General features: G+C 33.4%; 1 protein-coding gene across 3 annotated transcripts in view; it reads right to left on the bottom strand.

Moving 5' to 3' along the window:
- Positions 1–1,393: 1,393 nt before the first annotated feature.
- Positions 1,394–18,990, bottom strand: part of ube2e1 (ubiquitin-conjugating enzyme E2E 1) — a 42,245-nt gene continuing 24,648 nt past the window's right edge. For all 3 annotated transcript variants that reach the window (XM_059350067.1, XM_059350065.1, XM_059350066.1), the window contains exons 4-6: positions 11,298–11,430; positions 9,543–9,690; positions 1,394–1,997 (exon numbers count right to left, since the gene is read on the bottom strand). In XM_059350067.1, coding sequence (XP_059206050.1) covers positions 1,900–1,997; positions 9,543–9,690; positions 11,298–11,430 — 379 coding nt within the window. In that variant the 3' untranslated portion in view covers positions 1,394–1,899. The remainder of the gene's footprint in view (positions 1,998–9,542; positions 9,691–11,297; positions 11,431–18,990) is intronic.

Genomic DNA, 18,990 nt, shown 5'->3' with positions numbered 1-18,990 from the left:
TGATGAGAGTTTAATTTAACAGCTGATATCTAGACATTTCACATGGTTTTCTTGATAATAACCAAAATCATTATCAAGAAAACCATAGAAAAAAACTTAATGTCCAAAATCCCAAACTATCCCTTTTAAGTTGTGACAACACACTCCTGACTTGTGTAGTAGCTGGAGCTAGTATTTTCCCATATGATGTGAATGCAGCATGGATCCTTGTCCTCCAGCAGGACCCAGCTAGCCTTCGTCCAGTCCATCTCATATATTAAGTATGGCCTGGCAGCAATAATATTCATGGTGCTGCCTTTACTTGTCATGTAAGAGTTCTTCATGTGTGTCTGGCCTTTGTTGCACTCCTGTCGTCCAGCCTGTAGAATCCAGTAGGGCTAGTAGTTAAAGCGCCGTGTAAGTCTAACACGTAGAACTGTCAGTGTTGAGAGGAAATATTTATTTTTTAACTAATTTATTTTTGTCACTTTAATGAGCCACATTCCTTGACTTTTGAAAATGGTGAAACAATGTGAAGGATGACCTGCGCTGTTTTCTGTGTCCTTAATGTCTCAAAGTAATAACATTTAATGTGCTGCTAGTAGAACAGAGTTAGTGAGACTCTGTTATTAATCTCTTAATATGATCTGCTCTGTAACTCTGTTCAGATGCACTGAATAAAATGTAGCCTCTTCATATTTAATCCTTTCAAGTGTTTGTTGTGGTGTTTTCTGAAGAGAATAAGGGTGATTGTCATGAAGCCAGTCTAATTTCTGTCTGTGAAGATTATAAGGACATACTTTATTAAACTAAATATATTTCACTTTTATATGAAAGAACAATATAGCCATAATGAGGCACAATTCATTGTTTTGTGCTAAAAAGATATTTTCTAACATTTTTGATTCACATTCACTACTGTAATGTGTCCAGATAAAAATGTCATGGTTTCCCCACACTTATATACAATAAATATTTAATAAACTTTATAAAAATAAATATACATTTGTTTAAAAATGTATAATTTAACAGAATATAATCAAACAAAATGGTTTTTAACAATGTATAAAAAACACAATCTGAATGAAAATTGATCAGAAAAAAATGGTTAAATGTTACGATAATGGTAGAATTGTTTGAATTAAAATATGTATATGTACATATTAAAAAACAACCAAAAACCTTTTGTTTTTTTTTATTTTAAAAATGTGTTACAGTAATGAATTTTGCTCACAATGTCTCTATCAGAAAATACCTTAAAAAATTTCAAACAAACTATAAATTCATATTAAACAGTGACTTCAGATTGTATATGTTATAAAGGGTCAAAGAAAATATGTATTCAATGCTCTTGTATTTTTGCTATGAGCTCATAAGATCACAATGTTCCAAATGATCAAACAAAGTCAGGCGCTTCAGTTGGTCATGTTTAATTCTTAAGGGAGAAACAGAACAGCTTTTTTATCAGTACAGAACACAAATCACAACCAATAATCCATCCATATCTAAACATGTCTACATGTGTAAAACACCTTTTTAATAGGGGGCACTTTGGAGGGGCAAGCAAACACCAACTGGAACTTAATACATGTGAGAATTTACACTGACATAATTGACTGGGCTTCATGCTGTGACACGTTTCATCTAGCAGTTTAGTATTAATGTCCATCTTCAAGCACAAGCTAAAAAACTCAAAGAGAAAACACTAAATGCATTATTGCCAGATTTGATTATAGTTGGGCTGGAGATAACTTAAAAAAATACAATAAACAACGAAATGTCAGGAGTTAAGACTTCAATTCCCAGATAAAAATCCACCCGCCCCTCCTCCTCCCTCCTCCTCTGCTGGGGGCCACGCCCCCTGCCAGCGTCTCCGCCCCCCACATCCCCGAGTCGTCCAGCCAGCGGCTCCTCTGCTGATTATGTGGCGTAGCGTTTGGTCCACTGTTTGGCTATCCTGTCGTGTTCCGCTCTGTTTGTTGTGTACTGTGTGGCGATGCTTCCCACCAGAGGGTCAGCTGTCAACACACAAACAACAGGGGTTTTTATATGCTTGGCCACTTTCACATCTGTTCCTGGATTATTGTTGTTAGACATTTCAATAATTTTTTTGTTGAGGTTTTTTAGGTTTTATTTTATTTGCACAGTTGGAATTACATAAAATGACAAAGATAACATATAATGTAAAGTGCAGGGAGAGGCAGAAAACCCACATGGGCTTATTTAAAGCCTCCACCTAAAATTTCATAGTTATTAGAAAGTAATAAACTGATAATAGAAAAAACAAATGTATAACATCAACAAGTTATAATGACAATAACAAAAACAATTACAAACAGAAATGAACATGTTAAAAAAGTGTATCTGTGTGTGAATTAGAATTTTAAAACAGCAGTTAAATGAGCTTTTAGACATCTTTTGATGCATTTTACAGAGATGGAGTCCTTTCCCAGATGGGAAAAGGTATTCCATAATTTGGGCCCCTAAATTGAACAATAAATTGACCTCTGCATGTTAGAAATCTTGGAGGATGAAGATCTAAAGATTGATGCGTTGAATAAGAGTGAATCTGAGAATTACATTTTAAATAAGTCTTAAAGTGCTTTAGAAAGTTTTTATGATCTGAATATACCTTAAAAATAAAAACACATATTTGAGAAATATTGATGTCATGAACAGTAAGTATTTGGAGTTTCTAAAGAAAAATTGAGTTTCTTGAGAAAAATTAATTCAAATGATTTAACTCTGGTCCCTCAATCATTGGTTCTTTGTAATAAGTAGTGATAGCCAGACAAAGCCCCATGAAGTCTTGGAGCTTTCCATTCAATTGCTTAACTCTATGGAGTTTTGGGCTATTTAGTCCATTTCTGAATCCTTTTCATCTTGCCTGTATACACCACTTAAAAATGTTTAAATGCCATGTTAGCACAATACGTCAGCACAACCTCACCTGTATGACCTAATAATAATTGATTTTTTATTCTGACTTACTAGATCAACATTTGGAACCAAAAAGAAACAAAGAAAAACCAACATAAATGTGATCTTGTGATTGTGTGTGATCCTGTCATCCAACTCTGGTTTTTATTCTAGTGGGACTTGATTTTATTTGTGTCTTGTGTGTTTACCTTAACAATTTGTCATTTTTTGTATTTTTTAGTCATTTTGTGTCTGTAGGTTATTTTGTGTCTTTTGTTGTGTCTTTTTAGTTATTTTGTTTTGTCTTTTTTAGTTATTTTGTGTCTTTTTTTTTGGTCATTTTTGTGTCTTCTGTGGGTTTTCTTTTTTCTTTGGTCATTTTGTCTTCTCATTGTGTCTTTTTTGGTCATTTTGTGTCTTATTTTTAAACTTATTTTGTGTCTTTTGTGGTCATTTTGTGTCTTTTGTTGTGTCTTTTTTAGTTATTTTGTGTCTTTTTGTAGGTCATTTTGTGTCTTTTGTCTTCTCATTGTGTCTTCTTGTGTCTTTTTGTGTCTTTTTTTTTTTTAGTAATTTTGTGTCTTTTTTTGGTCATTTTGTGTCATTTTTAGTCCCTTAGTCCAACATAAAATGTGATTTTGAATCTTTTTTTTTTAAACTTTCAAAACACTATCATGCTCAAAGAATTTTAAATGTTGCAAATGTGAACAAAGGTTGCAAATCTAACATATAAGAGGGTTACATCCAGTTCTATCATTTTATACTAAATATATTTGAGCTTGTCTCCAGTTTTACTTGGTATATCATCATCAAACTGAAACTGGCCTCATGGAGTTTACAGCCAGAACTTTAGAGGTAAATTTACAGTAGGGCTCCACGCTGCTTTGTTTTCTAGTCTGGATGTCATGAAGAAGTCATGATTTGGAGCTTTTGGGGACTCCAGAGGGTTAAAAAAAGGGTTTAGTTCTCGAGGCTTCATGCTCACAAACCCCCCTGCTGGTCAAAACCTTTACTGTCATTTCAACTGTTTGTGATGTCCTTTTGGCTGTCTGCAACAGTGTCAGCATGTGCATAATCACTGCCAAGAACAATTTAATTTGATTTTGTCAACTCTCAAACTGCTCCCTGAACCAGTGAGGCTTCAAACGTCATCAATGACGTCACTCGCCCTTAAAGAAACAAACCTCAATAGCGCTTCAAAAAAGACTTCCCAGATTTCTCGACACACACTGTGAAGCCTCGGCACAGTCCGTCCCATCACTACTAATATGAAATCTACTCTTAATATCTTTATTATGTCAATTTATCATGGGTCCATACTCCTAAATAACAGGATAGGAGCACTGTTTCATAGTCTAAGGCAGGGATGGGCAACTTAAATGCTGGAGGGGGCCACAATTTTTCATGGCCACTACCACAGAGCCACATATAGGACCGTGCACTTAACCAGATATGATGAAACTGCTATTTTAAATGTTTACAGTGCAGTAACTTAACATATTTCATACTCAAATGCATGTATAACAGTATGAATAGGAATACCAAAGGTTTGAAGCAAATAAAAAATAACCACTTACTGTGATTTCTTTCTTTTTTTTTCAGTGCAAGAACAGCAGACCAACATTAATTTCAAGAAGTAATTTTGTGCATTTTTTACACTGCACTTTTAAGATTTCATGTTTTTGATCATTTTGTGTCTTTTTTTTGTTCATTTAGTGTCTTTTGTTAATTTTCAGTCTATTTGTTTATTTTGTATCCATTTGTTTACAGTGCAGTAACTTAACATATTTCATGGTCAAATGCATGTTTAACAGTATACATAGGAATATAAAAGTTTTGAAGCAAATAAAAAATAACCACTTACTGTGATTTCAGTGCAAGAACAGCAGACCAACATTAATTGCAAGAAGTTATTTTGTTCATTTTTACACTGCACTTTTAAGATTTCATGCTCAAATGCATGTAGTTGTACTGAGGGCCACTTCAAGTGAGGGTGCGGGCCGTATGTAGTTTTCGTTTTATGTACTTGAGCCTTGAGGCAACTGTGTTTTTATAGATAAAAATGTGCCTTATTTTATCTATAAAACTAGAATGATGGATGTTGTTGCTTTTTTTAATCAGTCAAGTTGCAGTTTACATCCATGTCTGTCCAGATGTAGCCATGACAGTAGACGAGGATTACAATATGGATGTTGCTGCAAATTCTAAAACATGGATGCTTCAGCCCAGCATATTCAGCACAGAAGGTTGATAGAGTCACCACAGTTTCAAGGCAGACACCCAACATAAGTGTCACCAATTCAGCATCCAACCAAATGTCTCCCCTTCTGTTCCTAAGTCAGGCTGTTGAATAAAGGCCAGAAACGTGTTTCTATAGAACATTTCATCACTTCATCATTTGACATTCGTGTCAAATGTTATCTTGATTACTGTATTGTATGTTTTGTGAAGTCACAGTGACCTTTGACCACCAATCTGACCCGAGGATGAAGTGATTTGAGTGGATGTTTTTGCTGAAGTTGTTCCCCAGATATCACTTTCACAAGAAGGAAACAGACAATTGGACAACTACACAATGCCTCGGTGCTTCTTGAGTTTTCATAAAAACACTAAATCTCGTTCTTAAATCTTAACTATGTTGGTGTATTTTATGCGTCAATTCATGGTCCTCTGGACCAAGGTTATAATAGTTTTTGATTTTTCATTAGTTTTAGTTTTAATTTCGATGTGAATTTTTGTTTTCAAATGAATGAAAACTGAAATGAATCTGCTACTTTTAATTAGTTTCTATTTTTTGGAAAATGCTTAGTTTTAGTTTATTTTTTATTAGTTTTAGTGTTAGTTTTATTTTTTTTTTGTAATGGGGTATTTGTTGGGTGCGAGATTCAAAAAAGTCACAATAAATGTTTCCTTTATGTCCTTTGTCTGATCCATCTCAGCCCCAATAAGTTTATTAAGTCATAAAACCAGATAGATGAAATAAATTTCATATCAACCAAAAAGGTTTATGTATTAAAAAGTTGACAAAGACAAAAATGAAGGACATTTTTAACATAATTTAAGTTAGTTTTGTAACCACAAAATACAGTTTCAGTTAGTTATCGTTTTTTTTTAAAACTCTCGTTTGTATTTTTATTTCAGTTAACGAAAATGTTTTTTCAATTCTAGTTTTTGTTATTTCGTTAGTTTTCGTTAATTATAATAACCTTGCTCTGGAATGATTTAAAGCTGTCATGTCTACTTTGTGTAGTATAAACTTGATCTTGAGGTGACAGTATGAGGCCTAGAGAAGTACTTTTTACTTCAGCCTAGTTCTTTTTTTTTGGACCAAAATGATATAAGGAAATATGTATTGAATATTAACTTGACTGGTTCTTACATTTATCTCAGGGATGGGCAACTTAAATGCTGGAGGGGGCCACAATTTTTCATGGACACTACCACAGGGCCACATAAAGGACCGTGCACTTAACCAGATATGATGAAACTGCAATTTTAAACATGTTTACAGTGCAGTAACTTAACATATTTCATGCTCAAATGCATATTTAACAGTATAAATAGGAATACAAAAGGTTTCAAGCAAATAAACAAATAAATACTTACTGTGACTTCTTTTTATATTATATATTTTTATATTTAGTAATTTTGTGCATTTTTACACTGCACTTTTAAGATTTCATTCTTAAATGCATGTAGTTGTACTAAGAGCCACTTCAAGTGAGGGTGAGGGCCGTATGCGGCCCCCGGGCCTCCAGTTGCCCATCCCTGGTTTATCTTATTACTTAGACGGGGCAGATGCATGTATATGTATAGGGTTATATATACTGTATGTGTGTAAATGTCTATTGTTTATATATACATATGTATAACTGTGTGTATGTGAGTTTGTGTATGTTTATATGCACCTAGCCTAGGTTGTTGTTTACGTTGTTTATATTGTTGTTTATTTTTCAGTTCGAAAAGAAGAATTAATAAAATGAAAAAATGAAAAAAAAAGAAAGTTTCTCTTTTAGGGATAAACATGTCAAATAAAGTCAAGAGAGTCTGGCTGCAGACCTGCACTGTGAGGTCTCCTGCACTGTGAGGTCTCCTGCACTGTGAGGTCTCCTGCACTGTAAGGACCCGAAGTTGATTCGAAGCCTTTCAAAATAAAAGCGAGCATACTGGAAGCACGTATTTTTCGTTCCCCGTGTTCATTTCTTGGCTCTTTATTTTATGTATACATTGTGAAAATGTTTATGTGTATTGATATGTTCAATTAAAAAGATATATTTTTTAAATATCTTTCTAGTTCAACTGGATAAGGTGAAAAAACGCAAGAAAATATCAAGATAAAAACCAAACAAAAAAAGACAGTCTGGCTGCAGACCTGCTCTGTCAGGACCCTTCGTTGCAGACCTGCACTGTGAGGTCTGGAAGTTGATTTGAAGCATTTCACAATAAAAGCGAGTCTACCGGAAGCACATATTTTTCTTTCCCTGTGTTTGTTTCTTGGGTTTTTATTTTATGTATACATTTTATGTGTAAATATGTTTACGTGTAATTTAAAAAAAAGTCCAAAACCTGATTCTTTCAAATTAATATAACTTTACAGGGCAATGTATAGCATGCAATGTAAAGTTCTAGTGATTAAGACTGTTTCTGTTTCTTCGTATGATAAAAAGTTGTTGTCACTTGACTTTTACTCACCTCGTGGTCTCCACACTTCACACGGGGAACGAAAAATACGTGCTTCCGGTATACTCGCTTTTATTTTGAAAGGCTTCAAATCACCTTCAGGACCTCACAGTCTGCAGCCAGACCCCTCTCAATAAAGTGGATTATACAGCCATGGTGTTCGTAAGCAAGCAACTTGAGTGAGTTTGTTCCAGAGTTTGACCTGATAATGCAGCTTATATCATGCTATTAAAACCTACCCAGTCATTTAGTTACACTATGGCAAAATCCCTGAAGATTGACAAATGTATATAATCACTGCCCAGACATGCTTCTAACGTACAACTGTAACTGTAGAATTAATGGCATTTGTGTTGAAGTTACAAAGTCATTACGTGTCAAAAGTTGCTGTTAATGCTGCAGAAATCTTAAAGGAATTAAAACATATATTCAGTCAAGGCGTTTCCTCAGGCAGTCTGAATACAAATACTGCACCGCCTTCTGTCTTCAGTCTGGATTTAGAAACAGTCAACAACTTAATCTGGAGATAGAAGACTTTAAGGCTCTGTAATATGAGCTGCAGTCAGGAGCAGATTTAATGAGCTGAACCATAAATCCTTACAGTGAAGTCCTGTAAATCATGTTTTGCTGCCTATATGAGAGTTTTATGGTCTCTAACATCACAGATTACTGGATGGAGACGAGTCCCTGCTGATAAAAGCTTTAAGGAAGAATATTGAGTTACTGAAGTTAATGAGATGAGCTGAAACTAAACCTGCAACCAAAATTTGTCTTGATCCATATTATGGATTCATTGTTTCAATACTTTTAGTAATACTACCCCTGCATTTTAATACATGAGATATTTTATGTATTTGAAGTCAAAGATGTTATACAAGAATAAACTTATTAAATACTTGCACACAAATTGTCTAACAAAGCTTTTGTGTGTGTGTGTGTGTGTGTGTGTGTGTGTGTGTGTGTGTGTGTGTGTGCGTGTCAAGGTTATAATAGTTTTGGATTTTTCATTAGTTTTAGTTTTAATTTCGTTGTGATTTTTTGTTTTCAAATCCAGTTCCTTTTAATGAGTTTTTAGAGTGAGTTTGCTAGTTTTAATTAGTTTTTATTTTTTTGGAAAATGCTTGGTTTTAGTTTAGTTTTTATTAGCTTTGTTTTTTTGTAATGACATATTTGTTGGGTGCCAGATTCAATAAGGTCACAATAAATGTTGCCTTTATTTCCTGAAATAGGTTTCACATCAACCAAAAAGGTATAAAAAAGGTGACGAAAACGAAGGACATTTTCACTGTAATTTTAGTTAGTTTTGTAACCACAAAATACAGTTTCAGTTAGTTATCTTTTTTTTTTTTTAAACTCTCGTTTTTTGTTTTTTTCAGTTAACGAAAATGTTTTTTCAATTCTAGTTTTCGTTATCTATAGTAACCTTGGGTGGGTGTGTGTGTGTGTGTGTGTGTGTGTGTGTGTGAGTGTGTGATCTTGTGACCAGAACACGTTTTTAACCAACAGAGTGAGGACATTTTTGCAAAGTGAGGACATTTCTGCTGGTCCTCACTTCTTTAAAGGCTTTTTTGAGATTTCAGACTTTGTTTTAAGGGTTCAGGTTACAATTAGGTTTATGTGTAAAAAAAGATTATTAATTAACTAACTGAAACTGTATTGTGTGGTTACAAAACTAACTTAAACAAACTAAAATTATAGTGAAAATGTCCTTCGTTTTCATCTTTGTCAACTTTTTTCATACATAATGAAGATGATCAGACAAAGGAAATAAAGGCAAAATTTACTGTGACCTCTTTTAATCTCCCACCCAACAAACACCCCATTACAAAAAAAAAAAAAACTAACACTAAAACTAATAAAAACTAAAACTAATGAAACATGAGACATGAGACATGAGGGCCCTCACAAAGATAGAAGTACAAGAATGTGTGTGTGTGTGTGTGTGTGTGTGTGTCATCTCTCACCAGGGTTGCAGTCAGTGAGCAGGGAGCAGATGGACAGTAGGACCTTGGAGATGGTGAGGGCAGGACTCCAGTTGTCCTTCAGGATGTCCAGACAGATCACCCCCTGACTGTTGATGTTGCAGTGGTAGATCCTGGTACGGAACGTCACCTGGACTCACACAAAAGAGAGAAGAAGAGAGTGAATTCAGCCGCTTTTTAGATATTTCATTTTCTCTTGTATGCTAAACTGAGGCAAAATATGCCATTATGTAGCACTCCAGACCGTATCTAAATATTCAACTTTAACTCATTCAACCAACTGAGCAGTTTCTTAGATTAAATCCTGGTGTTCTTATTACTTGCACCACCCTATTCTATCACAGATGTACTGTAGAATATGGCAATCACCTTTAAAAGTGCTCCTCATGCCAATGTAGGGAACCAAAATAACAACAGTAACCAATGTGGGGAACTAAAATAACAATAGTAACAAATGCAGGGAACTAAAACAACAATAGGAGCCAATGTAGGGAACCAAAATAACAATAGTAACCAATGTGGGTACGAAAATAACAATAGTAACCAATGTGGGGAATTAAAATAACAATAGTAACCAATGTAGGGAACTTAAATAACAATAGTAACCAATGTATGGAACTAAAACAACTATACAAACCAATGTAGGGAACCAAAACAACAATAGTCAAAAAAAAACTACCATACACATACTATTTGTAAAATTTAGGGAACTAAACATGCTCAGTATGGGAACTAACTTAACAGCCACCATAGCAAATTCAAATTCAAACCAGTCACTATAGGAAGCCTAAAACACACGCTGATCATTAAATGTAGAGTGCTAAAATAAATATCAGCTGCAGGAAACGAACGACACTGTAGGGAACTAATAACAGCAAATACATAGATACATATAGAAAACTGTTAAATTATTCCTTTAACCTTCCTCTAACCCTAACCCAAAAGACACAAAATGACCAACAAATTGACCAAAAAAGACACAAAATGACTAAAAAAGACACAAAATGACCAAAAAAAAAGGACACAAAATAACTAAAAAAGGCAACAAAAGACACAAAATGACTTACAAAGACACAAAATGACAAAAAAATACACACAAATATAATTGAGTCCCACTAGAATAAAAACCAGAGTTGTATGATAGGGTCACACACAATCACAAGATCACAGTTATGTTGGTTTTTATTTGTTTCTGTTAATAAATAAGAAACAATCAATAAAAAATAAAATAAAAAATAAATTATTATTAGGTCATATACGTGAGGTTGTGCTGGAAAAAAAATATACCAACATGGCATTTAAACATTTTTTAAGTGGTGTATACAGGCAGGATGAAAAGGATTCAAAACTCCATAGAGTTAAATTAAACTCTTAAGATATTTTTTGTTTTTATCATTATATTTGTCCAAACAAGTGTATCCTGTAGTTGTACCAGGCATTGAAATGAACAAGAAATTGAAGAAAAAAGTGTATAGAAGAATAGATTTCTACATTTTTCGAATGCAGGTTGGTCATGACAGCTCCTTCTAAAGAGGAGTAAATGATCCCATATAATATAGAAGCTTGACAGATTTGGATTAGAAGTATGAAGTGCTGGTTTCATTTAGCTGCAGTTTTAAGTGCAAGGCTGCCCTCTAGTGGAAAAATGTGACAATAACACCTGTTTGAAATGGAGCCATCTGTGCTGTAGTGTATAGAAAAAGCTTTGCTGGATATCAACAACCATCCACCACTCACCTTGGGTGGTTTGAAAGGGTAGTCTGGTGTGAAGGCGATGTCCAGGAAAAACACTCCTCCCTCGTACACGGAGCCTGGAGGGCCCAGGATGGTCGACCTCCACTCATAGATGTTGTCTCCTTTAGGACCCGCACTGTCGGTACACAGACACATTTCATTTGATTATTATTTGCAGGCTAAAAAAAACCCCAGACAGCATCTTTTACAGCTTCAAATCAACAAATATAACCACAACATTTAAATTATACTGGACTACTATTCTGCCCTTCAAAGTCTAACTGCAGTTACTACATTTTGGTCAAAATTGAGTTATAACTAAGAATTAACCCCTTGATGTCTGATTTATCTTGTGACAAAGTTTGAGATTTCAATTTCACTTTTTACAGGGAAATATTCATATAAAAAAAACAGAAAATCCAACGCAAAACCAAGCAGTAATTGCACTTACCACCATCTATAAAAATAATAGAAATTATCAGTTTATTTGAAAGGGAAATTATTATCTATATAGTGATGAAGTAAAAAAGTGAGATAAAATTATATTAAGACTAACATATAACATTTCTTTATAATGTTAAGTCTATAATATGCAAATCTTTGAATAGAGTTGTTAAACACTTAAATTCACTTATAAGAAAATCAATTTGTAAATGTTTATTCACTGAAAACTAAATATAAAAGCTGAAAGAAGACAACAACATTGTAGTCACTGCACTCTGTTTTTGCATTACTATTAGAACCTTTTACAGCAATGTTTAACTATGTTTTTGGGGTCAATGGTCAAATAAATCATCATGATTTTTAAGCATAAAAATGACATCATCAGTACATGTAGAAATAAGTGTCATATCACTTATCTACCTATAACCCATTTGGCTGGCCAGATAAAAACGTTAAAGAACTTTAAAGCAGTTTTTCTGAGTTTTACCTTTTGTGTAGTTACTGCAGTTAGATTTTGTAGGGCAGAATATGTGACTATGATTCTAATTTATTCAGCCTTTGTTCAATAAACATTCTCTCTTTCAGCAGTAACTCTACTGAGCTCTGTCAGAGCGGTATAAGTCTTTTGGACCAAGTCCAAGTCATGTCTCAAGTCTTTGAGGACACTCAATTCAAATGTTAAACTGTGCAGATGGGATTCTGTCTGAACACGGCAGAGTTTCCATATCTAACCTAATTAAAATAATCATGTATTTTTGACAGTATTAACCCTTTGATGCACAACATATAAACACCTTCTAATGCACAACATGGGTCAAAAATGACCCGCATGCAACAGATCATTATATCCATTTTTCCTTTCATACTTTATGAAGAAAAACAGTTTTTGTATTATTACATCAAGTTTACACACATGGGTCAAAAATGACCTTGTGCATTAGAAGCGTAGTGATACAAAAAAGTGATTCACTAAATTAACAATTTGAGTATATGTGTAACTATTTTTGTCTTATTTTTAAGGTTTAACTTTAAAAGAGTTGTTAGAACCACCAGATTACATTGGGAAAATCACATATTTTAACATTTGAGACTTATTAGAGCCACCAGATAATAATTTCCATTGGAAAAACACCAATTTAACCAAATAGGATAGTTAATACTTGTGTCTTCTTTGTCAGGTTTTAAATTGGTGAATTAATGACAACATATAAACACCTTCTAATGCACAACATGGGTCTAAAATGACCTTGTGCATTAGAAGCGTAGTGATTAAAAAAAGGGTTTTTATTCAAAAAGTAAGAAATGAAAACAAAATATTAGGATGTATGATGATCAAAAACAAGTTATTTGAGGAAAACCTGCAATACTGAATGATGAAATTAATTCAATGCAAAGACATTGAATGTAAAAACTTAGTCAGGTAACTATAGAGCATGGGTCTCAAACTGGCGGCCCGCGGGTCAACTGCGGCCCTCGTGGCGATATTTTGTGGCCCCCACCTTGATATGAAAGTTTAATGTGAGTTTTATACGAATGGCACTTTACCGTGTTGTGTGTGGAAGGTCCCTTTAATTACTTTCTTTGGAAATTTTGTGTCTTTTTATAATAATTGTGTGTCTTTTTTTTAGTAATTTTGTGTCTTTTTTGGTAATTCTGTGTGAGGTTTTTTTGGTAATTGTGTCTTTTCAAAATAATTTTGTGTCTTTTTTTGGTAATTTTGTTTTTTTTTGGTAATTTTGTGTTTTTTGGTAATTTTGTGTCTTTTTTTAGTATATTTGTGTCTATTTTATGGTCATTTTGTGTCTTTTTTAAGTAATTTACTTTTTTCTGTCATTTTTTGTCTTCTTTAAGTAATTTTGTTTTTTCTGTCATTTTTTGTCTTTTTTAGTAATTTTGTGTCTTTTTTAAGTAATTTAGTTTTTCTGTCATTTTGTGTATTTTTTTTAGTAATTTTGTGTCTTTTCTTGGTCATTTTGATACTGCCTCCAGCGGCCCCCAAGTAATTTGAGTTTGAGACCACTGATTTAGACCCATGTTGTGCATCAAAGGGTTAACCCTGTATTGCATGACTTTTTATCAGGCTGAGAATCATATTTGGTAACTTCAGCGGACATCTAAAACAGGGTTGTAGAACCACATGGATTAATCCAGCCAATCAGAGAAGATCAGGCTTCGTCACAGACAGTGACTCCATGGCATCTGACCAATCAGTATAACAACAACAACAACAACAACAACAACAACTCAATTGACCTTGATTTGCATCAAAAAAATCAAACATTTTGAAAAAAGTCATATATACTATATATATTACTACAAGTAAAAGTCTTAAGTATTTCAACGAGTGCCCTATAAAAGGTGATTAAAATGTTTTAAGATGTTTTGATAACTTAAAATTGCTCGGATTCCTAAAAAAAAAATAGAGGGAGGGGGAAGGTTTTCCTGTTTAATCTCACTGAATAATTGTTATATCGTTCATTTAATTTAGTCATCAACATTGTTGTCAATCAAATTCACATTACAATCTCCATTATGACCCAATTTCACACCATATGGAAGTCAAAGAATCAGCAGGTAGGATATTGCAATTCCTTCTGTTTAAACTAGGGGTCATCAGGGGTGTCATTTATAATTCAGAGAATATGGTAGTTACAAAAAGTGTGAAATAACAAAATATGAATAAACATAATGGTTTTATATGGTGCATGTCTGTACAAAAGAGGCATTTCATTAAGGTGGTTTTAATTATTAAAAAATAAGTAAACTATCCCAAGATGGTTTCAACTTTTTTCTTAAAAGGAATTTTGTTTGGGGCGTTCCCGGTGGCACACCTGGTAGAGCGCGTACCACAGAGGCCCAGTCCTCGTAAGCGGGCAGCCCGGATTCGAATCCGGCTCGGAGCCCTTTCCCGCATGTCTTCCCCTCCGTCTCCCCTTTCACTCTCAATATCTCTCTCTCTCTCAATAAAGCTACAAAATGCCCAAAAAATATCTTAAAAAAAAAAAAAAAAAAAAGGAATTTTGTTTAAATATTGAACAGTAAATTACATTGGGAGTCCTCATATTATTCTCTTCTCTGTCTACCAAGGTTATTATTGTTAACAAAAACTAACGAAATAACAAAAACTAGAATTGAAAAAACATTTTCTTTAACTGAAATGGAAATAAAAAAGAGAGTTTTAAAAAACCATAACTAACTGAAACTGTATTTTGTGGTTACAAAACTAACTAAAACTAACTAAAATTATAGTGAAAATGTCCTTCGTTTTCGTCTTTGTCAACTTTTTTAATACGTAAACCTTTTTGGTTGATATGAAATCTGTTTCATCCATCTGGTTTTATGACTTAATAAACTTATTGGGGCTGAGATGGATCAGACAAAGGAAATAAAGGAAACATTTATTGTGACTTTTTTTAATCTCGCACCAAAATACCCCATTACAAAAAAACTAAAACTAACACTAAAACTAATAAAAACTAAACTAAAACTAAGCATTTTCCCAAAAAAAAAAAATTAATAAAAACTAGCAAACGCTTTCTAAAAATTAAAACTAACTGAATCTGACAACAAAAAATCACAACGAAATTTAAACTAAAATGAAAAATCCAAAACTATTATAACCTTGGTGTCTACGGTGATCATTTATGTATTTGTTAACCACTTTTTAGTCAAACTGAGATATTATGGCAACACCATACAAATGAGTGTTAATATTGTTTTTACAGTGTAATACAGAGGGCTTTTCATGAGGATTGTGGTGCTGCCTGCTGTGGCTGAAAACCACACTGAGAGCAGTGAGACTGAACCACAACAGTAAATTTACCGGACAGCTGAACAATAAGCTCCAACTCACTAGAACTGATTCACTTACTGGTTAAAGCTGCTTTTATTTTATTTCTCTAGGCTATACAATGTTATTTTGAAAAGGATTAAAAAGAGATATTTCTACTTCAGGTTTTTCAAAGTGTCAAGTGTTCCAGGACCCCGGAGACCCAGCCACGTTCCCCACACTGCTCCACCTCAAGACCACCAGGTTTCACTGTACACCTTTAACCCTTTATCAGGCAAAGAACTATATTTGGTAACTTCAGGTAATATTTCGAGAAAAAAGTTGCAAATTTACTAGATTAAAGTGGCAAATCTACAAGAAAAAGAAGTCACAGATTTAAAGGATTTAAAGTGGAAAATCTGTGCGAAAAAAGTCGCAGATTTACGAGAAAAAAGTGGAAAAAAAGCAGATTCACCATTTTAATCCTTAATAGGGCACTCATTGAAATACCTTCAAATTCCAAATTTTAACCCTAGAGAATATTGGAGGATATTCCAGACTGTCAGAATGTGTAAAAAAAAAAACGAAAACATTATTTTGAGAAAAAAGTTTACGAGATTAAGGGGCAAATCTACAAGGAGTAAAATGCGCAGATTTATGAGATTCAAAGTGGTGAATCTGTGAGAAAAAAGTTGCTTTTTTCCCACTTTTTTTCTCATAAATCTGAGATTTCTTAGAAGTAAACTTAGTTTATATATGGATATTTTACACAAAGATTCCTGTTGGAGTTCTACTAATTAATTTTGATGTAGTCAACTCAAATACTCATTGTGATGATATTCAGCATTTTTTATTGTCACATTTACAGGCTCCTTGAATAATTTGTGTAGGGAAAAATTGTACCAACATGGCATTTAAACATTTTTTAAGTTTTTTAAGTGGTGTATACAGGCAGGATGAAAATGATTAAAAAATTGACAAAATAGCCCAAGACTCCATAGAGTTAAGTGTATCGTTTAATTTATGTATACAGAGTTCTGTTCAATAAACATCAGAAGTGGATGAGCGTCTATGTGTGTGATTATCATAATGTGTGTCGGCACCTCTGCAACCTAACCTGAGCTGGCTAAAAGGAGAAAAAGGATTACACTGTAATAAATTATTCTGTAGTCATTTCATTTTACGTAATATATTTGATAAAATGTATTAAATATAAATGCGTCCTTGATTTTGAGGCAGTTGTTTAAGTAACTTTAATATAAAAATGTTTGAGATAGAATCTACTTATTTTGATCACATTAAATATAATCTTTATGTGTATGTAATTCTAAAATCAAGAGAATTTGAATGAATCCAACACAATAGAATTAGTCCATTTTTAATTGACAGGCATTTCCTGTTAAGTTGTTATTAACTCAACTTGTAACGTAGTTAGATTGAATTAATAATATTGCCTGCAATCTGTTGCCTCAATTTTATTGAGTAGTTATTGTTTATCTTTTTTTTTTTTTACAGTGTAGCCACTTCACTCTGCCTTGTCATCTTAAGGGTAATTCATTAAAACAATAAAGTGCAATCGCCTGTGTGAGTCACTATGCCAACACAGTGGGAAGAGATAAAAAGAAAAGATCAACACGGCTTCATTTGCGTGTTTGGAGATAAAGGCGAGGAGCGGCTGCAGCTCTGATTCAACAGCAGCACACAGCTTCTGGAGCCTTTAATGGTCCACATGCTTTCACATGATTGACTGCTTGATGAAGCTCTCCAAACGACACTTTACAGTTTGCCGTTTGGTTTTTAAATGAGAAGAAGGGCTCTTAAAGCATGTTTGTCAGATCAAAATAAAAGACTTGCTTGTTGTGGAAAATTGTACATGAAAAACAGTGTGCAGCTATGTATTTAGCACAACAGCTGAGTCTGTGGATTATTTTAAAAAGCTTTTAAAAACCCACATATAGACTGGCATTTGTGCAATAATTCTTAATTTTTTTACACATATTTTAATTTTTGTTTCTATTATTTTATCTAATGCTTCTTCGCTGTTTTGATGATGTTCTCTTATTTTGTTTTAACTGTAATTGTATTTTGAAAAGCACCTTGTAACCCTGGTTTTGAAAGGTGCTATAGAAATATAGAAATAAATAAATATATACTTAGAGAGTAGACAGATATATGGGTTGACTGATACAATAGGCTGATATCGGCCTAACAAAGGCCTACGATATCTATGTGCATGCTGAAAACTTTTTTTACACAATATATTCCAAAAATGTTTGCTTTGCCTGATTTAGAAATGGTGTAAACTATTAATTATTTGGTAACACTATATATTAGAGGAACACATATTCAATATCAATTAGTTGCTTATTAGCATGCTAATAAGTAACACGTCACGTCAAAGGTCTGGAGAAGGTGGATATTTGCCGTTTCCATGGTTTCGTTCACTGCTATGTAGAGACTTATAAAGTCCATACAAAGTAAAGCATATTAAGATCATAACTCGTATACAACAACATCCTTACTTACTACTAATAAGCAATAATTCTGAGCTTATTGAGGGAAAACTCTTAGTTAATGTCTTACTGGTTGTATAATAAGGCCATGCAGAATGAGACATTAATAACTACTTAATAATGACTCATTAAGAGCCAATCTGTTACTTATTTGCATGCTAATAAGCAACTAATTAATGTTGAATATGTGTTATAAATATAATAATAAAGTGTTACCATTAATGTTTTCAAGTTAAGGGGCTCTGTGCCGCCTGTCTGTCACTTTCCTACATATATATACACATCTGGGATTTTGCCAGTTCGAAACCAGAAACATTTTGGATTATTTGGCATCTGAAATTTGTTTGCAAATGAGCAAAACTGAAAGTGACAATGCCCAGCTGTTTTAGGAAATAAATTAGCTATTTTAAAAAGAATAACATTTTCATAGGAGGTTATTGAGGGAAAGCTCTTAGTTAATGTCTTACTGGTTGTATAATAAGGCCATGCAGAATAAGACATTAATAACTACTTAATAATGACTAATTAAGAGCCAATATGTTACTTATTTGCATGCTAATAAGCAACTAATTGATGTTGAATATGTTATTTTATTATTTTCTTTTTAATGGTCAGCTGTTGAATGAAACTGAGCAGTAATGGTGTTTATTTAGCTATTTATTCCTATTTATTCTTAATTATCATTTATAGAATTGGCTGACAATGACATACACTGTAAGTATAATGTACAATAATGTATAGCAATGTTAAATCTTATTTCAGAAAGTTTTATGTTTGAGAAAAGTAGCTCTCTAGGTGCCTTTGCACAGTGGTGAAAAATCAGTGTACAATCCACATAAAAAGGTCTATTTTCAGTCCAGCTCAAAAAACGTCGATATCGGCTGACATATCAGTTATCAATTAATCCCCCCCCTCCAAAATTAGTGTCGAAATCGGTCTCAAAAATCCCATATGGGTTGGGCTCTAATAT

This window comes from Centropristis striata, chromosome 14 (genome assembly GCF_030273125.1).
Source record: "Centropristis striata isolate RG_2023a ecotype Rhode Island chromosome 14, C.striata_1.0, whole genome shotgun sequence".
NCBI classification, from domain to species: Eukaryota; Metazoa; Chordata; class Actinopteri; order Perciformes; family Serranidae; genus Centropristis; species Centropristis striata.
The sequence above is the reverse complement of the archived record's forward strand: the minus strand, read 5'-3'. Positions and strand labels throughout refer to the sequence as shown.